The 25108-nt window shown below is 39.2% G+C and overlaps 1 protein-coding gene across 1 annotated transcript; it reads right to left on the reverse strand.

Annotated features, from left to right (window-relative positions):
• Nucleotides 1-10593: 10593 nt before the first annotated feature.
• Nucleotides 10594-12702, reverse strand: LOC105048874 (uncharacterized). The gene is made up of 2 exons (XM_010928347.4): nt 12559-12702; nt 10594-11348 (listed from the first exon to the last, which is right to left on the reverse strand). The coding sequence occupies exons 1-2, from the start codon at nt 12571-12573 to the stop codon at nt 10911-10913; spliced, it is 453 nt and encodes a 150-aa protein (XP_010926649.2). The 5' UTR covers nt 12574-12702; the 3' UTR covers nt 10594-10910.
• Nucleotides 12703-25108: the final 12406 nt, after the last annotated feature.

The raw sequence follows: 25108 nt of genomic DNA on the forward strand, positions 1-25108 counted from the left end.
AATTTTTGTGTTTTGATGGGTATTATAGGGATAATCTACTGACCGAAATCATCCCTCTCTTTAGGACACATTCAAGTCAATTCGGTGGAACCATCTCAGGCACAGATACTGGCTTGGGATCTCGACCCTGTGCCCCCCCAGACTGTTAGCTTATTTATCCTGCATGGACAAAATCTATAATCCCCAAACAATTTCGATTCGCACGATAGTAGAAAGATCCTCTATCCTAATAGCCCGTCAGAACATGACCTAATAGTCTAAGAAATTAGACTTAACGGCCTAAAGATTTCTACCACCAGCCTATAGCTCCACCTTCCTATTAAAAGGTATCCAAGGGGCCCTCAGGTAAGCTCAATCGAAAAAAAGAATAGCACATTGCTACTCTCTCTCTCCAGCACCCACTCTATTTTTCTACTATTCTCAAGCTCTGACTAACTTAAGTATGGGAGGGTCTTTCATCGATACTATCGATGAGTGTAGATTTTTCTTGCAGGTTTCCTCCCGCATCTCAATCTTCAGACATGATCTAGCTCCAGCCACATCACCAGCGAACTAAAGACTTGCAGCAATAGAATTGGCTCTAGAGGAAGGGTCCTAAGCCCATTCAAGATAAAGGAGAGCATGCATGGTGCAAATAAGAGCATACAACTCCACTACTTTTCACTGACAATCTCTCCGTCGTAGCCAGAGCAGTGCCACTTAAGGGTCCATCACTGTGTGCAGCCCCATGTCGCGATGGATCCATGACCTCTCGATGCCCTAGCTAGTTAGATCCAAGTCATGACTGTTGCCGTGCAATGGCTCCAGCAGGCAGCAAAATAGCATCAACATTCAGAGCTAGCTCGACAGGCAGCTCCCTCTCGACACAGTTGGTGATCCCACTCGAAGAGTCCGAGATCCGTCTCCCAACAACATTCTCATTCTGCACCTGCTTCTGCACCTCGATCCTCCTCCCATTGGAGTTTGTGGGAGGAAACTCACCACTGAAGCTCTTTCTTCGGTAGGATTCAACTTCAGGCTACTCCCCCAGGCTCGGGAGATTACACTGGGAGGAGGAGCTCAAGAAGAAAGTTTGGGATATCTGTGCCATATTGGTGAGGTCCAAAGTGGGCCTCATTGAGATAATGATGGCCCCAGTTTCAACTCCCAACCTCCCTTCCTCAGGCTATTATGAAAGAATTGGTTTTGAGTTAGTTCAAAATGCTTTAGGTTGAGCCATATGATGGCTCCTCGAATCCCCTTGATCATCTAAAGGGTTATAGGACCCTTATAATGTTGCAGGGTGCCTCACACGCCCTCCTCTACCTTGCCTTCTTGGTCACCCTCAGGAAGTCTGCATGGGCATAGTATTCGAGACTTCGCCCTGGATCCATCCATTCGTTTGAATGGCTCGACAAATTGTTCGTTGTCTACTTTGGTAGCAAGTGAACTTAGTCAAAGAATTCTGACAACCTTTTCTCCATCCACTAAGAAGAGGACGAGTCATTACATAGCTATATTGTGTATTTCAATGCTACTATGCTAGAGGTATGCAACCTCAATGAGTCGGTCAAATGTTAGTGCTCAAGCGAGGACTCTTGAATGAGCACCTCATCTTCTTCCTTGATAAGATCTTTCCTAAAGACTATGATGAGCTACTATCTCAAGCTTGAAGGATGCTTAGATGGAAGAAGCTCGATAGTGCGCAAGCAGACGGAAAGAAAAAAGACTCCTAGCAAGAAGTAGGGTCAAGAGGATTCTCAAACAACCTGAAGGGAAAAAGAATGCCCTCAACTGTTGAAGAATCATTGGCCGAGGAGCCCACCTTAGTGGTTCAACAGTTTCCCCCTTTGTCTGCTCCTCAGACCTAAATTCTAATAGAGATCGAGGACCAAAAATATCTTTGATAGTCTGAGCCGATGAAGATCGCTCCAGACAAAAGAGAAAGAGAAAGTACTGTCACTTCCATCGTGACCACAGTCATGATACCGAGGAATGCCTCCAACTCAAGGATGAAATCAAGACTCTGATCCGAAGAGACAACTTGGTAAGTATGTTCACAAGTAGCAAAACTGAGCCCTTGAAGAACTATAGTAGCACTAGCCCAACGAGAAGAACAATAGCAATCGACCTACAGCTGGCATCATCAATATGATTTCTGGCCACACCGGTGGCAGGGGCAAGAGACCAAGCTAAAGAAATGAAGAAATAGCGCATCGGTGATGTTGTTTCTTTTTTTGATGATGACCTTCGAGCAATGTAAACCCCTCATAATGATGCTATCATTATGTCAATGATGATAGCAAACTATGATATAAAAAAAATTTAGTTAATAATGAAAGCTCAGTTGATAGCTTTTTATGATACCTTTTAAAGAATGAAATTTCCTATGAAATAACTAAAGAAAGTCAACAACCCACTGATTGGATTCTTGGGGGAATCCATGACCGTTGAGGGGGAATAACCTTTCTAATGACGGTTGGGTACGAGCCTCGGAGTCGAACCCTGCAACTCACCTTCTAGATTGTTTGGGTGCCCTCCACCTACAATATGATTCTTGGTGACCCGAACTAAACACATTATGGGCTATCGTCTCCACATACTAATGTGAAATTTCTAACCCAGCATAGAGTCGGTAAGGTGCGAGGAGATCAAGTGCTGGCCCGTCAGTACTTTTGGTGACGATAAAAGAGAAATGCTTTGGTGGATGTTCTGGTGATTGAAGACCATAAGGAAGTAGGGGCAGCTCGAGGTGAGCTAGCGAGCAGCTTGTAGCCATTCCACTCAGTGATGATCCAAGCAAGACCATCTAGCTCAGAGTGAAGTTATCACTAGACCTCAGAGATTGATTGATGGCATTTTTGCATGCCCATGAGGATGTCTTCGCCTGATCAGCATTGGACATGCAAGGTATGGCTTCTGATGCTATTGTCCACGGTTGAATGTGAATATAAGCCATTGCCCTATTCAGTAGAAGAAAAAAAACTTCACCCTGAGCGATAATAGACGATTAAGGAGGAAGTCGTCAAGCTTTTGATGATAGAATTCATCGGAGAAGCCCATTACTCGAAGTGGATCGCCAATGTCATCATGGTAAAGAAGGTAGATGGCTAATGGCATATTTATATCGACTATACTGATCTCAATAAAATCTACTCAAAGGATATCTTTTCTCTTTCAAAAATTGATCAATTTGTAGATGTTACTTCAGAACATCAACTCCTAAGCTTTGTGGATGCCTTCTCTAGCTACAATCAAATTCGGATGACCTCCGAAGATGAAAAGAAGACAGCATTCATAACCAACAAAGATCTATATTGTTATAAAACGATGCCATTTGAATTGAAAAATATAGGAGTTACATACCAATGCCTTGTCAATAAAGTGTTCAAATATCAGATCTGGTGCAATATAGAGATCTATATCGATGATATGCTGATCAAAAGCATTAGAGCCAACTAGCACATTGCCGACCTGGAAGAGGTATTCGCCAAGTTGAGGCAAAAACAAATGAAGCTCAACGCCAGTGAATGCATCTTTGATGTGACCACAAGAAAGTTTCTCAGATTCATGGTAACTCGTGAGGAAACGAGGCAAACCTAAAGAAGATCCGAGCATTGCTAAAAATAAAGCACCTGAGGACAAAGAGGGATGTGCAGCAATTGATCAGCCATATAGCCACTCTCAATTGATTCATTTCGAGGTCGGTCGAAAAGTACCTCCATTCTTCAAGATCCTCAGACAGATGAAGAGCTTTGAATGGTTGGAGAAATTATGAAAAATATTTGAAAAGCTCAAACAATACCTCAGATCATCCCCACTACTCTCCAAGCTGAACATAGATAAGGATTTGCATTTATACTTGTCATTCTTACCTATTGCTATCGGCTCTTGTTGGTTCAAGGAGATGTATGGAACCAAAGGCCAATTTATTATACCAGCAAGCTCTTTTAGGATGCAGAGGCAAAATATTCTAGGGTTGAAAAGATGACCTATGCACGGTTACCACTGCATGATGACTTTGACCATACTTCCAAGTCCACTTGGTGATCGTCTTGATTGACCAACCCTTAAAGGCTACTCTTCAAAAGTCTGACACCTCAGGCAGATGGTGAAATGAATGATCAAACTTGAAGAATACGACGCCCAGTATCATCCTTGATCGATGATGAAAGTTCAAGTTCTGACTGACTTCCTCGTGGAGTGCACTATCCTTGATGAGGACCGATGTCGGAACCCTTCAAGGGGACAAAGGCCCCATGTTGGATCCTCCATGTGGATGGAGCCTTGAATTCTAAGGATGTGGGGTCGGACTAATCCTTTCAAGCCCAGAAGAGATTGTAATAGAATATGTATTTTGGTTCGACTTCAGCACCTCCAACAACAAGATAGAGTATGAAGCCATGCTTGTAGGCCTCGGCATTGTCAAGGAGCTGAGATAAAGATTTGAGGGTCTTTACTAACTCATAACTCATCATCAGATAAATTTGAGGGAATATGAGGCCCGAGGATCGAAGATGCTTCGATTTTTATAGAAGCTTAAGGAGCTCATCGAGGCTATCCAAAATCTGAAGGTCCAGTCGATACCAAGATCGAAGAATGCCTAAGCCAATGCTTTGTCTCATCTCGCCACCTCGGGATGCGCTAACCTCAATAGATAAGTCTTCATCGAACACTTGCCAAAATGAGCCTCGAGGAAGAATCAATCTTTCTGCAGATCGACCACGAGCCGAGCTAGATGGATCTACTAATTGACTGTCTCCTCGATGATGTCCTACCGACTAATTCTATCGAGGCTCAGAGGAGCAGATGCCAGGCCCCCAGGTATGTCTACCTAGAAGGAAAACTCAACAAAAAATCATTTTCACTGCCTCTACTTCGGTGCCTATGATTGACCGATGCAGACTCCATACTTAGAAAGATCCATGAAGGAATCTACGGTAACTACTTAGGGGGTAGATTGCTAGCCTACAAGATAATTCGATGTGGATACTACTGGCCTACTTTACAATGGGATGCAGCTGACCTCATCAGAAGGTACGAGTAGTGCTAGAGCTATGCCAACATCCAATGGAGATCGTTAATCGAGCTTATGCTAATCATTAACCTTGGCCTTTTGCCATATGGAAAATCAACATTTTAGATCATTTATGATGGAAATCGATTGAGAGAAAGTTTCTGATCATCGTGATTGACTATTTCACTGAATAGATGAAAGTTGAATCCTTAGCTTAGATCACCAAAAAGAAGATCCAGAACTTCATTTGGAGGTCCATCATCTATCATTTCGGACTATCACAAGCCATTATCACCAACAATGGATGACAGTTTGACAACCAGAAGTTCAAGAAAATCTCCTCTGAACTATATATTGACCATAGGCTCACTTCACTTGGTCATCCTCAATCAAATGGAAAGGCCAAGGTAACGAACCAAATTATCCTACAAGGATTAAAGGCAAGACTCAGCCAAGCCAAAGGGCTCTAAGTCAAAGAATTCTACAATATGCTTTAGGCCTATCGGATGACTCCTTGGACTCCTATAGGAGAGACCCTATTCAACCTCATTTTTGATGCTGAAACAGTTATCCCTATTGTAATTGGAATGCCAACGAGTAGGATAGAGAACTATGACAAACAGGAGAACCTCACTTGACTTCAAATGAACTTAGATCTACTTAAAAATTTTAGAGAGTAAGCTCCGATCAGGGTGACATCTTACCAGTAGCGAGTGACCTGCTACTATAATGCACGAGTCCGATCAAAGATGTTTCGACCTGCAGATCTCATCCTCTGCTGAGCCAAAGTGTCAAACCTATCAAGTAGAGTAAGCTAGCTCCAAATTGGAAAGTCCTTCCAGAGTTGCCAAAGTCATCAAGCTAGGAGCATACAAGATTGAAAATCTCGATGGAGCCCCCATTCCTTGAATGTGAAATGCCGAGAATTTGAGAATATACCATCAGTGAGCTGTGAATCCCCTCATCTTATCAATGAAGGCTTCTTCCTTGAGGTTCAACAATGATTCTTATTGGAATGGAAACATTTGATTGCTCATGAACAATGCCATTGGGATCGACTAGGGCCAACAATGATGAAGGGACTAACCCTTTGGGAATCCCACTTGGCCACCTGGTGCTCCTCATCTACGGACGGATCGGAGGTCAAAGACAATGACTGTGAAGGAGCTAACTCTCGGGAGACCCCATCTAACCATTTGGCACTTTTCATCCATGGACGGATCGAGTGGAGGCCAAAGATAATGACTGTGAAAGGACTAGCCCACTAGAGATCCCACTTGGCTACCCAGCACTCCTCGTCCATGGACGAATCGAGTGAAGGCTAAAGACAATGACTGCATATGAGCTAACGCTCTGGGGACTCCACTTGGCCACCTATGGCTTCTTATCCACGAATAGATCGAATGGAGGCCCAAGCCAATAATTACAAAGGAGCTAACCCTCTGAGGATCCCATCTAGTCACCTAGCACTCCTCGTCTGCAGACAAATCTAGTGGAGGCCAAAGACAACGGCTATGAAGGGGCTAATTTTTAGGAGACCACCTGATCACTTGGTGCTCCTCATTCATGGATGAGTTGAGTGGAGGCAAAAGACAATGCTTACGAAGAAGCTAACCCTCAGAGGATCCCACCTGACCACCTGACACTCCTTATCCATGGACGGGTTGAGTGGAGGTCAAAGACAATGACTGTGAAGGGCTAACCCTTCAAAGATCATACACAGCCATTTGATTCTCCTCATCCATAGATGATTCAAGTGGAGGCCAATGACAAAGACTTAACAAAGGCATCTTCATCAAACAACTTTGAACCAACCACTTATGACATGACCTCCAACATCAAGGTCTCGGAACATACTCTAGGCCAAGAACTCTGACCTTGTAAGAAGTTGATAAGATTTCAATCAAAACCAATCAACACAAACACTAGAAGGTGACAACATACTTCATTTCATCCAAAAAGCAAAAAAGGCTTATTTCAAAAGTTTGCTGACAAAAAGAACCAAAAGTAACTATAAGGAAGAAAAGAAGCTAGTCGTCAGGTGTGGATGAGACAGGCTCCACGGCATCCTCAGCAGTGAGAAAGGAGGCTTTGACTAGTGTAGGCTCAGGGAGGACGGACTCATTCTCATAAGACAAGAGTGCTTTGACCTCATCATCACTATTCTTGGGGTGAAGGTAGCTCAGGTCCAACTTAGGGACCATCCGATGTGAACGTGCCTTGCAGGCATGGGAGCCATAAATATAAACGATCGAGAAGGCTTCAGCGGCCTCATTATCAAACTCCATCAAGGCCTTATACTCCTCGATGCCTTCTTATTTGGCCTTGGCAATGGCCTTTGCCTTTTCCTCCTTAGCTATAGCCTCGACGAGCCCCACCTTGTCCTCGGTAGCTTGCCTTGCTTTTTCTGCAGCCCTTGCATGGCCTTGGACACCCTGAGCCTTTCCTTTAATGCGAGCCTCACATGGTCGATGCCTATCAAGCCCTCGTTGAGACCCATGATGTCGTGCGCTAGATACATGAAAAGATAGGAGTTAGGAACCACTAAAATATGGAAGCTAGCATGAGAAGTGAGAACTCACTCTGAGAAGACCAACATAGGAGGCTCCTACAACCTCATCCATAGGATGAGCCCTCCTCTCTGACTACTCAGCCAGCAGTATAATTATCTTTACTAGCTCTCGGGTGAGCTTGTGGAGAGTGGAGCCATCCCTCTGTGCTATCTTCAAAGAATCAGTGAACTCGCCCTCACCCCTAAATGAAGACCCACCTCGGGCCTTGCCAATCTGCTCGGCACCCTAAGAGGAGGCAAGGTCCAACCTGCTGGAGGAGAGGAAGCCTGCATTAACTCCAAAGCTATCAATGCAGCAAATTGCTGCTGCTTGACCACTATCAGCTCATTCTCGATCTCCACTAGGTTGGTACATGACGTTCACAAGGATTGTGCAAGAGCGGAAGTAGGAACCCTTGACTAAATACCCCTCGGCTTCTTCAATGAAGACTTGCCGCTCGTGGAACTCATCTTCCTTTTTACCGCCAATTTGATGGATGAGAATGATGGCCTCATCGCTATAGAACCAGGGATGGGGGATCAACTGGGGAACGAAGTAATCACCGGAACCAAAAGAGACAATGTCAGTGGAAGGGAGGGAAAGCCTTTCCCTTACAACTACAACACCGAGGGGGTAACCAATGGTTGGGTGGCAGAGAATTTAACCGAACGAGTAGCCTATTTATATAGACTATCCATGGTCCATATTTAACCATTGAATCATCAATTCCTGCCATCGGCCGATATCAGAAGCAATAGATCTCTAAATCAAGCCACACACTACAACAAAAATAATTTTTGGTAGCAAATTACTTATGATATTTCTTATTATATGCTGCTAAATATATTTTTTTACTCCATTTTGATAAAAATATCATTATTTTTTAATAAATATTTTTTATTAGCGATACTTTATTATAAATATCGTTATAAATTTTTATTTTATGGCATACAACTTGAAGTACTAGAAATCAGAATTGTTATTATGATATTTAACTAATATGCTGATAAATAATATCAAAATTTATGAGATTTTAAAAAATTACCGTTAAATTTTAAATTATTAATTTTTATATAGAGCTTGATTTAATCACACCGATCTCATAAAATATGTTATTATATATATTCTTAGTACTACTTATTTAATAATATGAATGAATATTAATAAGTTAAGTAAACTATTTTAATACATTAAATAGTTAAATAAACTATTTTAATAAGTCAAAATAATATATAGCTGCTAAGCAACCTTGTTTGGACATCTATTTTCTTCCGATGTAACCTTGTTTGATCATCATCGCTTTTAAATTTAATACTAGGAATACTTGTTTGGTAATCATCTTTTTATCTAGTCGCCATAACAATAGAAGCTAATTAAGCAATCTTGAAGATAGTCTATTGGGTTTCAAGTTTGAAGGGTTTTGTTTCTTGGCACTTGCCTTCACAGAGAATTACTCCTAGCTTACAACTACATAGCTCCATATGTTTTCTGCTATCATTACTCATATCATCATGGCTTCAATTGACTACTGCTATATTATCTCAAAGAAAATCTAAACAGTCGTACATTTTCTATTTGTCTAATCTAGCATAACACACTCCATTCAACCATCCAAGAGTCATGCATTGCAGATAGTCACACTTCTTTCATGGAGTTTAACTTTATTTCTCTTTATGTCAAACAATTAAAACTTTATACTTTCTCTCTCTTCTATTTTGCTTTACTTTTGTTTGCATCATAGAATAATTGTTTCATCCTATGTATTTTTCTTTTTACTTGGTCTGTGTTTTGTCTATACCTTCTACAGGCCGTTGTTGTAACTAAACTTTTTACTGCTTGCTTGGTTTAATGGAGGCCTACTCTTTCTACCAAAAAAAAAAAAAGTTCCATGACTTTTACTTCACTAAATGCTAGTAAGCTTTTCCCCTAAATCTCTTAGGATATTAGTGGTTTCCCCTAACTAGGAGGCATAACTATTTGAGGAGAAAGTCAACTTAAGCTATTTTTAACCCGAAGATGTCGTGTATGCCTACTCCTTTTTTCTGGACAAATACAACCTCAACTAAAGGTTGTTCTAGAAATTATGTCTGATCATAAATAGGAATAACTTATTGTAAGACTATTCCAAAAATCATAACTTCTTTTTACTCCAATTTTGCTTAGAAAATTTGTGCATAATGCCTTTGCAAATTCGCTTATTTAACTCATGAAAAATCATCATTTTTCTATAAAACCCTATATTTCTTTTTTACAAAAATCTCCTTTGATTAAATTTTAATTGGTTAACAACATTAACAGATAATCATTTTAAATAGATAAGAATGAAGCAATTTTTTCAACCCAAACAACTTAGTCCTTTCAAAGAAAATAATAATACAACAATAGTGGCAAAAGTAGGGCTTTAACTTTCTTTTTGCTTTCGTTAAATGAATAATAAAACTGATTGCTTTGCCACTTATTTATTCCAGTGAGATACAAGTCTCCAAATTTATGTCCGATTCTTTCGCAAGGTTAACATTTTCTAAGATAGCAAGTGACTAGGAAAGAATTTATGCTAAAACTATTTTGAAGTTAGATGTTCAGTTTAATATTAACTTTATCTTCCATTACGTCATCTAATCTTTCAAGATTGAAAAATATATTTTATCAAAATCTTAATTGAAAAAAAAATATTTATATTGATCGATCCATTTTAAAGTCCAAATATCAACAGACCTCCATGTCAGTGGATGCAACAAATCCTTGGAGGATGATTGCATCCTCATAGGTCTCAGATAATTACAATTGAATGTCACGCAGGAATTCAAGTTATAGTCTCCAAAAAATAAATTGCATTGTGAAGTCACAGATATGAAATCTTGCCCTCAAATCCTATCCGAATAAATTTATTAACACCGTAGGCCATAAAATCTAATTATAAAAATATCTTTGCAAAAATAGCTAGAACGAATATATACCACAATAGTTTTCAAGAATACATATGCAACAAATCGTACCTGCAAAACAATATATGCAAACCGGCCATTTTCTGCATTTCCATACCGATTAAACACAATCGACCAGATTTTCTTATTTATTATTGACAAGCGATAACATTTTCAAACTCCAAGGCATTACATCGCCAAAACCAAGCACAATCACATCCCACTCCCTGACACCACATTAAAACCTCCAAGCATCTAGCCAAACCACACCAAAAACCCAGAACCCATCCCCGCTATAGTTTTATATCAATCTTATATATATATACTACCTTAATTATCAATGTAACTCCTTATAAATGCTCTCTCCTCTGAGTGACTCTCCATACTTCATCTAAAACTCTTCTCCATCCCAGCAAAACTAAACAAACTACGTGCTCTTTACTCTGAGGCAGCCGAAGTCTCCTCTGCCTTTGCTTCCACTACTGGGGCAGCTGCTGCCTCTTCTTCCACAGCCTTAGGTTCTTCAACTGCTGCCGGAGCCTCAGTCTCTGTTGGTTCCTCCACTACAGGAGCTTTAGCTTCCTCTGGAGCTGCTACCGGTTCTGCCTCTGGCTTCACTTCCTCTGTTGTCTCGGCTGGAGCAGCAACAGCTTCTGGGGCGGCAACAGCTTCAGGGGCGGCAACTTCTTCAACCTTCTCCTCTTCTGCTGGCTTCTCCTCAGTTTCCACCTCTTCTGCTTTGGATGGTGCTGCCTCCTCTTCCGGTTTTGGTTCTTCTGCTACTGGGGCCGCGACCTCAGCTTTGACCACCTCCTCGGAAGCAGGAGTAAGAGTAGGAGCCTCAGTTTCTACGGGGGCAGCAGGAGCTGCTTCCACCTACATTACAAATCTCTTCATCAAAAATTGGGCAAGTAGCTATATATTTTTTATGCATGCATTGGAAGGCCTGATGTTAGGTTACGTAATTGAGTGACATAGAGGCGTGCCTTGTTGAGTTCGTAGATCATACAATGACTTCAATCTCTAGGGGTTGGCTGATGGGACTGTAGAGGAGATCCATGATCTTTGACAGTTCACAGAAGATTTTTTGTCAAGTTTCCCTTGCCATTTTAAAACATATTTCGTGGTAAATTGGATGCGAGCTAGATCGCAGCAGCTTTGAGCTAGTAATGGCATTTTGTTCTCTACCTGGATCTTCTTTTCCTTTCTTTTTTAAAAATGATATTATTAATTAGTTAGTATCAGTTGTGCGAATCTAAGGCTTCTCACGTGGAGAGATGGATGCCAACTAGCCGAGCTACGAGCTGTTAGCTCGGAAAAATTGCGATCACAATCCAAATAAGTCACTAAGGAAAGTTCAGTTGCTTGTTTGTTGCAACTTAACTTGAAAGTGGAACCCACACACACACACACAGCGCTGTATTGCTTTGACAAAAGTTCTCCATAGATCCACCATTTAATACAGTAGTAATCTATATATGGACAGAACTAATTATATATTTGTTGAAGAGCTCTAGAAAATAAAATGTTGTTCTCTTTATCTATTTACCACTTTTTTATTTTAATTTGAGATGATTAAAATTTCAGAAACCCACAGATCAATCAGCAAGAAGAACAAAGCTTAATTAGACAGAGGGCAGTCGATCTATAGTTGAATAACAATGATACAGAAGACTGTTAACCACTCACAATTTAAACCACCCCACATGAAATGGTTCTGCATCTTATGCATAAACTCTTATAATCTAGCCGAGAAGACGGGGGCAGGACAAGTCCTCGTAGAACTGGTAATAGACTAAATATGCAATTATTCAAATGAATATGGCAACAATAACACAAGGCACATAATTTTATACTAGCTAGCGTTGATGAGAATTTGAAACTGAAACTGGTTGATAAATTAAGACGCAGGACATGGAATGTTATTATTCTCAAGAATGGCTAAACATGCACAAAACTAGCTAATTAATCCAAGGATGTTTGATCAACACCAATCAATCTTCTGGAAGAAGACATGATTACAGCCTTGTTGACCAGCTAGTGAAAATATCTGAAGTTAAAAAACCAAAATAATTAATTGGCTTACCTCAACACTAGCCATGGCCAAGTAAACTAAGATATTGAACAGGTGGAAGTAAGCAAGCGAGAACAGGATGACCGAGCTAGGTGGGAGGTGAGCCAGTATTTATATCCGTGAGTAAAGCCACTGAGACAAGCTGCCCCATGTCATTCCTTGGGCTATTATTATGAAAAATAATAGTCTCTGCCACCCACCGGTCCGGCATTATTAAAATCGAATTCAGAAAGATTACACCACCTTTTTCTTAGTTTGTACTCCATGCTTCCCCCGACCTTCGCCAACCTTTCAGCCGTTCAACGCTTCCCATGCCCACCATCTCCACGTGGCAGTGATCTAGTGGATGGTGTTCCACCTTTAGGTTCCACCTGGTCCCACTATATTGCAAAGCAGCCATCACGGGCCCCACCAACAAATAACGCCAAATGGGTGGCGGTGGGAGACCGGGCCCACCTAAGACAAAGGCACGCTGATATGACGTGGCTGGGATCTCCCACTTCCCTCCCGCACATGAAACCTCATAGAAATTCCTACGTAGATAAAAGTTCGCCGTTTCTCTTCACGCCACGGCGTTTCCCGGGGGCCCGCGTGCTTGACGAACGGACGTGATGGCGTTATCATAAAGCGTTGATGGCAGAGATTTACTCGCATTGAAGCTTTATGGGCTCGTGCAAAAGCTTGTGGCGGTGGCTTGCGAGACAGCTTGGCTGGGGCCCATATGTCGGCACGGCTGACGTGAGTCTACCTGTCATCCACGTGTCTCGTGGAATCCCGAGGCGCTGACGCATCGGCGAATTTTGATACAGCTGGCCCCACTAGCGAGGAGCATGGTTCCCTAGGGAACACCGAACGAAGGGTGCAGCCATCACGAAGGTGGATTTGTTCGTAATTAGGGCCCAAATTTGGATTTTATTATTATTATTATTATTATTATTATTATTATTATTATTATTATTATTATTATTATTATTATATTAAATAATTTTAAAAGTACTCCGATCCAAATTTATTTTCGTGAATACCGTCCACGTAAAAAATCATCACTTCAAGTGGCGATTTCATGACCACCTAAATTTGCTTTGAGTCGAGCTGGCTGGATGAGATGGATAAAACTGAAATCGCCACTTAGTTTGACGATTTCAGTAAAATCATTATTTGGACCTGTGATTTCACTAAATCGTCACTTGAGCCATCAATTTCACTTGACTCACAAGCTCTGCCCGCAATTTTCCTTCTCTCATCCATGCTGGGTGCACACCGAGGGGCCACACTGGATGAGGACGGTGAAGCCACACACAGCCGGGGGCGGTGCGGGCAGCCAGAGGGCTGGGGTGAGGTGTCGGAGGCACAGATCAATGGCTAGTGATGGTGCGGGTGGCCAGGGGCCAGCACGGGCGATCGACGGACGGTGCAGGTGGCCAGGAGGCAGCGCAGGGGGCCGCAAGGGGTGCGGTGCAGGGGATCGGTGGGATAGGTGAGGGCGACGGCGCAAGTGGGTGAGGGTGGTGATGGAGGCGGCCGCAGAGGGCGCAGGGTGCGGGTTCGTCGGGAGGACCAGGAGGCGGTGCAGGGGATGGCACGAATGGCCGAGGGGTGGTTGTGCGAACACCCACAACTCCCCCTCCGTCCAACTGCGGCTCCTCCGCACCCACCCATGCATTTTTCAAAATTATTTTTAAAAATAATATTTAATTATTATTATTTTAAAATTTATTTTTTATTTTTAAAAATAATAAAATAACATAAAATAAATTAATATATTAAAATAAAATATTTAAAAATATTTAAAAATAAATTATTTTTTGTAATGAAAATAATTAGGTTTGTAAAATAATGATAAAATATTATTTTGAAAAAATAATTTTAAAAAATATACAGACGGGTGTGGAGGAGCAGCGGTCGAGTAGAGGAGCCACGGTGGTGCCAGAGGGGGGGTGTGGGTGTTCGGTGCAGAGCCATGAGAGAAGAGAAAGAAATGAAAAAAAAATAAAATTTTAAAATAATAATAAAATTTTATTTTTAAAAATAATTTGAAAAAAAAAATCACGATTCAGTCGCTCTAGCTTGTTGATATGAGGCTGAAGCAAAAACAGATACTGATAAGAATATGTCCGCTATATTTGATAACTTAAAAAGAAGAAAAGCATGAGCCTTGAAAATCTTACGTTGAATAGGACATCTTTTGCACTGATTACAGTGAACATATTTGCTCTATCATTTTTAGCGAAAGATGGCAGAGCTGAAATTATCATGAATGAAAGTGGGCATCATCTAGTTTGTAACCTCAGCAACTACAGTAACCTCAGGCAATGTTTCCTACAGCCATTTTGTCTTTAGATTTGATTATAAGGATCGAAAGGTATGCATTGAGACCATATAATTCAGTATCAATCTCCATTTTTCTTATCCATTTCAGGGTCATCACTTTCTTTTTTTTTTTTTTTTATATTTTATTATTTTTGTATTGTGATTTACAGTTGATGATCGATGCTGTTACTATTGATAAAAATTTGATGTCATATAGAAGAAACATGAGTACATCAAGCATTTTAGTTCATAGCGAGTGAGAGTCTGCTGCAGCTGCAATATAGATCAAAAAGTTGATTTGAAACCGTGATTTGATGTTGTATGAGCAGTCACTCATTGATGACTCATCAGAAAATACTTCTGGTGAAAGACAAAAGGTAAGCGCCTGTACTTTAGTTGAGACGGATACCTGATCATGTTTAAACCATTCAATTTTTTGTGGCCATCTGTACATAATGCATTTGAAGAAGCTGACTCCAGTTAGAGCTGAACCTTATTAATGTATGTAATCTTTCAAGGGGATGCAGTATTGAGGATTATTATCATTTTCTTTGGTGTTTTCAGAAGTGGTTAATTTATATACATCTCATCTATATTATTATTTTCTTGATACATTAGATGGTGTAATTCGTGCAGTGAGAATCTATGCTCCATTTTGACGATGGTTGTGAACATTGTTCAACTGCAACCTGGAGGGCCAGAGCAACGCCAAGTTTCTTGTTAAATTTTTTTCAACAGTTTATTTAGATTATAATTTGGAGTCACTTGTTGGTGCTTTTACCTGGAAGGCCATTAAGTTTCATGCTTCCATTGATATGATTTGGTTTAACAACCGCTTGTTGGCGCCTTACATGGGAAGGCCATTAAGTTTCACTTGTTGGTTCAAATTAAGCCATCCTATTTGAAAATAGAGGGTGCGAATCAATGCCGTGAAATTGTTCCCCAAAGATTTATACTGCTGTTGTGCATTGCAAGCTTTAGCTTCCCCCTGTCTCTGTCCTCTCTCTCTCTTTTTAAGGGTGCGTGGATCGGACGTCCCCTCAAATAATAATATTTTATTATTAATAAATAATAATAATTAATTATTAATAAAATAATAATATTTATTATTAAATAAAAATAATATTTTATTAATCAAATAATAATATTTTATTATTAATCAAATAATAATATATTATAATAAAAATATTATTTTTTATCTTCCTCTCCTCTTTTTCGATCCTAGGAAGACCCACCCGCCCCTTGGTTATCCAAGTGATTTAATTTATTTTTTTTTAAATATTTTTTTAATTTATATTTATTATTTTTATGATAAATATATTTTAAAATAACATTACTAATCAAATAATAAAATAATAATTTATTATTAATAAAATAATAATAATTTATTATTAATCAAATAATAAAAATTATTATTTATAAAATAATAATAAAAATATTTTATTATTTATCTTTTTCTTTTTTTCTTTTATTTCTCCCTTCCTTTCCTCCCACCCCTTGACCAACCTTCTCCTACCGATGGTCGACCTGCACCCACCCCCCTCCGGCACGCCACTCACGGCCCCGCCCCATCGCTACCCTCCTCACCGTCCGTCATGCGCCCCATACCCGTTCCCCTCTGCTGTTATGGCCGCCTCTGCTCCCCTCGCGAGGCACCCACTATGGCCCTGCCTCGTCGCTGTCCATGCCGCACCCGCCATCCATTCCCGACTTCACACGGCCACGAACCCCTCTCCCCTCCCCTTCGGATTCCAGCGATCGTCTGTGCGAACACAAAAATACCCCCACCCCCCCGCCAATGCCCTCTATCCTCCCCCGGCCACGCACCCCACCTCCCCCGATGCCCCCCCTCCCCCACAAAGCGACTTCCTCATGCCACCCTTTGCCGGCTCCAAAACCCCACTCCCATCGCGACTTCTCCATGCTACCCTCGCCACCCACGGGTCCTCCGCTCTGTGTTTGCCCAAAAAATAAAAAATAAAAATGAAGAACACGTCGGCACCAAAATGTACGTGAAACCACCGGCTTAACCCGTAATTTCAACATGGAGGTGAATTGAGAAATAAGTTGAAAAAGATGATATTTTTAAAAATAAAAAATAATAATAATAAATCTCTCAAATTTGGGTAAGAGAATGTATATACGGTAAGTGATGGCTGATGTTTTATCCATGGTCATAATTAAGGTTGCACGTGTACATGATTGAAATGAGGGGATGAGGATGGCTGACATTTTTTTGGCTCATTATTTTTTTAATTATTTTTTTTTTATAAAATAAACAAAGAAATAAAAATTTTATATTATAAATATATTTTTTTTATTCTGCTGTAAAGTTGACACCAAATAGATGAAAAAAGAAATAATGGTGATTGTAGTTGTTTTTCTTGTAATGGTTGACAATTGTGTTGGGCTAGATCATGTAGGAGTTGAGATGAAAATTTATCAATTTGGACCGGCTTATTTAATAAATAGATCAAATATCCAAATCCAAATCCTAATCTTTGTGATTGGATGGCTAACAATAAAAAAAAAATAAGAACAGACTATTGTTATCCTATTATGATCAACCTAATTTTGGTTAGCCTTTATCTCAATCTTTTCACTTTGGTCTTCTCAGATTGGTCTTAGAATCAATCTTTGGAGCTCGACATTCCTAGATTAGTCTTCTTATGTCGGCTTTCTGAGTTTGGCCTTCTCAAGTTGATTTCCTTATATGGGTCTTTCCACCTCGATCTTTTCAGATTGGTCTTAGAATCAGTCTTTAGGAGATCAGCTTTTGAGAGATCGACCTTTGGGAGATCGGTTTCGAGAGGTCAGCCTTTGGACTTCATCTCATCTTTGTCTTGATCTCCACTTCGATCTTTGGAAGTCAGCCTTCGGGCTTCATGTTGGCCTCGGCTTTTGGGAAATAAGCCTTCGGGCTTCACCTCGACCTCGGCTCAATCTTCACCTTGGCTTTGGTCTTGGACTTGGCTATAGATTTGCAGATCTATAAGAAAGAAAAAAAATGAAATGATAGATTAGGGCTTAAGAGCCTCTCACTATGAGAGCTTTAAGTTGTTGGAGTTTTTTTCTCTCAGATCATGTCCTTTTGAGATCCCCATGGCTCTATTTGTATCGGCACAAGAGCATGGATTTGTTGCAATTTTGATCCAATCAAAGAGAAAGAAGATTTTCTTTAATCTGCTCAACTTAGATCTCTAAAAAAAAAATGATGGAAGAATTGTGAAAATATGCTTAAAACTTTCTTTCTTTCATTGGTTAATTCTTTATACCATAAATTGAACTACATAGCTCTTATTTATAATAGTGAGTCCGTCCTTATATAATTCGAATCGGATTCTTCTTCTTATCTTCTAGAAGGATGTTCACCATTAAACAAGTTGGATTGAACTTCTCTTCCTAACTTAAATAGAATTAGATCTCTAAAAAATAAATAAATATAAAAAATTATTAAAAATATTAAAAATTTTATAAGAGATAGATCTCATATTGTATATCAACTTTGCCTTAATCGCTTTGCCTAATTCTCCGTAGAGTAGAAGATAACTCTCAGTTAAAGTCTTTTCTAAAAATGAAAGTTTTGATATGATTAGCTTGTTTTCAGGCTCAAATGATAGAAATTTGACCTGATATATATATATATATATATATATATATATATATATATTATATATATATATATATATATATATATATGGATAGATACCATTCAATTTTATCGAGTTCTTTTGCATTGCTATTTAATTTATATATCTTATGAACTTAAAAAAAATATGTAATGATATTTTGTGGTGTGCAAAGAAGGATATTATTAGTCCTATACTAGTTGTGAGTCAAGAAAGACTCTGACTTATATAGAAGGGATCATATTTTCTATATGAGGTATCTTTTGAAGGGCAAAATGTAAGGTCCATAGGCTAAAATAGACAATACCTCACATGTCGAACCATGAGCTCTTGGCCACAACAATAATGCATCAGGTGGGGATCACCACTGCAACTGTGAGGCTGCTTCCTTCCGTATATCAATCTATGGTAAAAATAAAGAGGAAAGTACCTCTCATCTGTATGCAGACTCTCTCTTTGTTGGGGGAGCTATGGTAAAAATAAGGAGGAGAATACTTTCCATTCATACATAAATTTTTTCTGACTAGGGGTTATGTTGTGATGTAGAAAGGAGGGCACTATTAGTCCAACATTGATTGTGAGTTAAAAAAACTCTGGTTTATATAGAAAGAGACCATCCTTCCCACGTAAGATAACTTTTAAAAATAAAATCGTGAGATCCATGGACTAAAGTGAACAATACCTCATATGTGAGCTATGAGCGCTTGGCTTTAACAGATATTAACATACTTTTAACTTTATTTACCTTCCATATATTGATATCTTTAATTTGATGGTTCAAAAAGTTTAAGTATTCAATTCATAATCATATTTATAGTTACAAACTCAAAACAAGATTTGCACCTTTATCGCTTAAAATACACATGGCTATGAAATTTAGCATGTGATTAATATCCATATTTATATTTATATACATTAAATAAAAATGTACATACATTTAGATAATGTCGATATCCAATCTTTTCTCAGTCCGATCTGCTTGTATTTTCAGTCCATCCATATTAACCTGTTAAGATTCTAGAGTCAACACAAGCTATGCTTTTAGAGGCAGATGTTAAAGACAGCCATCATGGTGGTAGCCCAGTGGAACGGACCGTTGTCTTCCAACCACGCAACCCAGATTTGAGTCACGGTGGATGCCGTGACTGTGATTAAATGCCAAATCAGAAATGAACAGTAGTGATTTGATCTTGGTGGTCTGGATAGGGGGCTTGGAAGAGATATCTAATCCATTGGCCCACAGTGGTGCTGGGGTGATGTACTCACTCATTGAGTTCATCTAGATGGTGAAGAGGAGGTCACCTATCCCTCAAACTCGACCCCAAATCGAACAATTTTCTAATCTTGGTGGCCTCAGGGGAGGTAGCTAAGCTGGATCACCCCCCTCCAACCCCTGATGCTTACCATAAAAAAAAAAAAAGGACCATCCACTGGTCCCGTCGTCCTTTAAAGGAAAACCTATTTGCCATCCAGGAAGATTCCACGAACAGGCCATCCCAATATGTGTTGACTTTATTCGTTGGTTCTTTGGCCCATGTTCATATACGAGGCTTTTGGGTCTTTTTTCATTCATGACATCATCGAACCTATGCTTAGATTCGGGATCACCCAAGTCCAGTGAAATAAAGCTTAGGTCCACTAGATTTAGCCTTCCTTTAATAATACTTTTTTCAAAGTTGAGCTAAATCTAGATCTACCAAGAAGAGGCTATATAGAGGTGAAAATGTATAGAGTGAAACAAATCTAAACTTCTGTGTGCACTGAGAGAAATCCTTTGTACATGTTCAAAGGGATACACAAGATAGCAATGCATAGACACTATTAAAAGGAGTATCATAGACGGGTTTGGGCTGTTTTTTTCCCATGAAAGAATGATCAATGATCTTTCTTGATGTCCATCGTTGCATCACACTCCACACAGCTCTCAGAAAACTCCAAACTCCTACATTCATCCGCTTGCACGGTATCTGGTAACGAGGGCCCAGCCTAAAATCACCTCTGGCCCATTCCAAAACTTAGCCGACGTGCATTATTAGGCGAACAAGGGTATTAATTGATGTCACATACACCTTGCAAAGCATGGTAACTCAACCAGTACACCCAAAAAATCAAAACAAAAAAAATAAAAAATTTCATCACCTTCGTGCACAATACAATATCAAAAATAAAGTTCCTGCCGCTTGCCATTGGACCCCATAACTGAGTTACATTACTCCAATTGTGTGTGTTCTATGATGACTCTATTTCACATCAACATGGAGAAGATGTAGGTTAGCTATCATGATGTTAGGAAAAGAACTCATTGAGCCAGAGCTAAGTCACGGGCAATTGTCTCTGAAAGTGGTTCCCTCTGGCCACCTATCCTGGTATAGTCTTTTTGGTACACCAATATCCTGGTGTAATTGAAATGGCCTTGTGGTCTTTTAAAGCTCTCAAAGTTTCATCACATCTTTAACATGTTGGACCCTTTAGAAAAAGCATGGGAGATGCATTGCAAGTTTATTTAATGCTTTAGAAAGGCAATTTATCATTATTACATAACTAAAGGGGGTGATGTTGATATTAGCAGCAGAAGAAACCGAGGGCGACTTCAAACTCCAGTTTTATGGGTCCCAAGGGCTTCGATTTTGGACCCATCTACAAAAGGGACAAAGGGAAAAGAAACTACCGGACACTGGCGTGAACAGGTGGAGATGGAGCATGGGTGGGAAGACTCCGCTTTAAGGTTTTAAAGCAGATATAGGGTAACCTTTTCTTAAAGTTGGCCATAAGGAGACTAATGGGGTGCTTTAACTTTCAAGGGATCAGGGCAGTGTGAAGCTAAGCAGCGTGGATTGGGACTGTATCTTTGGCACAAAGAAGGGTTCACCTTCCTTTCAGCCATTGGATCATCCACTGTATAAATCTTAAAGCACATTGAGTTCCATCATTCATCGATTTGAACAAATCTCAATGCAATCAGTGAACGATCTAACGGGGGATTCACATGAAGGAAGGTGAATCCTGCCTTCATGCAAGAGATAGAACCCCAGCCCAATCAAAGTTACAGCAGTATGAAAGAATTCTTTCCACCAACATATTCACATAGAACTCTGTAATCCTGCGCTTATACAATTTGGAGGGCACGAAATGAATTCAAGAGTTTTAGAAGGCTAAGTAGGATTTTAGACTTTCTAACTTTAAAGTAATTCAGCAGTGCAGTATATGTGCTGGTTAATCCTCTTTTCTATCCTATCCTTCTCTTTTTTTATCTTAAATCTGCTAGGGTGCAAACTAGATGTTGTTTGGGAAAGCTTTAATCCTTTCCCGTGTATTTTGTAAAGTACCTTCTAGAGCATCATGGTTGACAAGAATTAAGTTGAAGAGTAACTAAAGAAATAATGCAGATTTTGCAGCTATTTTATTGTATTTCTTGTACAAGCTAAGAAAAATAAAATTTGAGAGATGTGATTTCAGGCAGTAGGTACTAGTACAATTAGGGGTTTCAAAATATTCCTAATGATAACTATTATGATCTTTTTTTCTCTTTTGAAAAATAATGGTCATTTAATCATTATTAACATTAAATAATCAGAAAACAAGAGGTTCTTTACAAGACCTTTCATGAGGTGCAACCTACAGTCTAGATTTCAATTATAATGTTCTTAATACATAATTAACATTTAAGAACTTTAATTTTTTACCCAAAATTCATCGTAGCAAGGACTAAGAGTGCCAAAGATTTGTTTTGATAAAATCTGAAGTCTCTGGTGAAATCCTGGACTTCATCCAAAAGCCTCATCGAAAGATATTATTTAGGTTTTTTGATCTTATATAAGTATCCAAGATCTTTCCGATAAATAACCGATATAAGAAAAATATACGCCCATACATATCCTTATACTCTCCCCATTTTAAGTCATGATGTCCTAACCAGGCCAAGGGTCCAAATTCATGTATCTATTCATAAAAACTACGATCGGCCTATGGTCAGCTCAATGAATCCAAGCTGCAGTATCTCCTAGTTTATATAAATTATGGGTTGGATCAGTTCTGATATTATTAGTAATAATCCAAGACCTCATCCAAAAGACTAGCTGAAAGCTATTATTTAGGTTGTTACAAATAGTATCAAAGTAGACTTAACTCATAGTATATGTAAACTCGGGGAGTGGATCCTGTCCGTAACTTATATGGACTTGGAGATACTGCAGCACAGGTTTATTGAGCCGACCATGAGCCAGTAGTCATGTTTATGAATGGATATATAAATTTAAACTATTAGTCTAGTAAAGATATCAGGACTTAAATTGGGAGGGTATGTGAGAATTTGTGCAAATATATATTTAGTCTCACATCGATCATTCACTAGGAAGATCTTGAATACTTATACATAATTAAAGAACCTAAATAATATCTTTGGACTAGCCTTTTTGGATAAGATCCTGGGTTCTTATATCCCCGAGGCTATCAATGATGTAATCTTGGCCATGTAAATTCCTGTCTTAGTGGACTTTGGTGAGGATGATATTACTTTTTTTTGATATATCTTTAATAACATAATTGGATCAAAGGGATATTATAATGTAATAAATGAATATCTATTAACCTTCGTGTTTCTCATCTTTTTTTATTCTCTCCCCCACCCTCTCTCTCTCTCTCTCTCTCTCGGTTGGGCATAGTAGAGCTTACATCAAGAAACGATGTAGAGTCTAGGATTCATAGCATCCTAAATTCATGTTCTCTAAATTAGATATTGGTAAATTGGGATGATTCTTGTTAGGGGATAGAGATATCCAAAAAGACATGAAATTTTAACTTAGATTCCTGGGCTATAAGATGAGGTTATGGTTCAGATTTGAACATAGTCTGAGCTTATTTGATCTAGTTTTAGAAGTCATCTAATTTAGACACAAAAATGAGACAGGTCGAGTCCAACTGACTTACATGTATTGAAATTAATCATATTGGGCTAATAAAAGAATAATTGAACCTTAAAATTGTTAATTGCAATGGAGGGGAAACGGAATTGATGGGAAATTTGGAGAGAATTGGACCAATTAGTGAGTGGGCTAGATTGGGTGAACCTTGGTTAGCCCATTCAAGTCAACTGATATAATTAGCAAGAGATTTAATCAATTATACCTAGAATTGGTCAATTGAGGATGGAATCAAGTATTAAAGAGAATTGGATTTGAAATAGGAGTTACATCGAGATAAATGAATAAGGGTTTGAAATTATGGAAACCGGGTCAATTGATATAATAGTGTGTAATGCAATTTGATCAATTGAAAGATGATTGACAATCTTTGGCCGCTTGAAGAGAGGAAAAGAGGCTTAGAGAGACAATGACATACCAAAACTAAGTAGCTTTTGGTTTAGGATTATGATCCTTACTGATCTTATATTTAAGAGTGGAGACTCCGAGGTTTCTACAGGAAGGTTTCTCACCATAAGGCTATGAGAAGACTTCAATAAGCATTGAGAAGAAGCCGAGGTTGATTCAGATTCAAGATTCATATGATTGTAAACACACCACCATCCAAGTTATTCTACATTACAATCCAAAGACCAAGGGATCAACTTTGACTTGGTCTTGAGGACCAGGGGATCTGAAGGCAGCCATTAGAACCAATAACATCACAACTATCATCTAAACTCTTCCAATGGCATGCACTAGGTCCACTATCTGAAGGAAATTCCTTTTAGAAGCATGTCCCGAGATGAGATTTCATGTTTTAGAGGTTTGAAGATTTTTTTTTCCCCCTTAATCTAGTTGAATTCCGAGGACAACTGCTCATTCTTAATAATATATTGGATCCTAGAACCTATAAATATCCTCTACATATCGAGATATCGTCAATCAAACAATTTGCTTTTCTTGACTACACACTTACTCATGGTTGCTCTTAATATTTTTGCGCGTGGGTTATGCAGAAACTTTGCTAGATCTTGAAGCACCCTAGGTAGATTCTGAGGATTGGTGGTATGATCAATTAGTCCCTGGTTGTAGCGAACTACAAAGGAGCTGGTGGACTTCGACAGTGACAAAACCCTCTTAGTAGTGAGGTCAAGGCCTACTAGTTGTCCTTTGTTAGCTCTAGTTAATTTTCCTTTATATTTTATATTCTCTCTCAAACTTCTCGGTTTAGTTTACATCATTGTTTTAAAGCAGTTTAGTCCTTCATTTTTTACCCTAATTTTGTACTAAGCTTTTTTAGATTCCATTAAGCAATATCTCAACTTCTACAGTAACTTTGTCCTCTATTCTATTGTCCAATTTCTTTGAGCCTGTGAGGTCTATAAACTTAATAGCTAACAGTACATTCATCTACCCATCTACTCATGTGTGCGGTTCAACATTTGGCATGCATTTAGTGTTCATCATGTATGAAGTTTTCTGGCCTTTTTTTTTCCTTTGCAAAATTCCGGTCTAGACAGAATGGGTGAGATTCATCCACCTGATTCCTTTGTGGGATTGTAAATATTCAGTCAATTAAAAGCATCTGCCATTACTAATATTCACTCTCACCATTGACTAGCATTTTCAGTGGAAACAGAGGATTGTGAGTGCAATGATCAAAAGCCAGATTGCATTTGTCAATACATATCATTCTAGGGCTTGATTTATGTCTATTGTACT

Source organism: Elaeis guineensis, chromosome 7, assembly GCF_000442705.2.
Source record: "Elaeis guineensis isolate ETL-2024a chromosome 7, EG11, whole genome shotgun sequence".
NCBI classification, from domain to species: Eukaryota; Viridiplantae; Streptophyta; class Magnoliopsida; order Arecales; family Arecaceae; genus Elaeis; species Elaeis guineensis.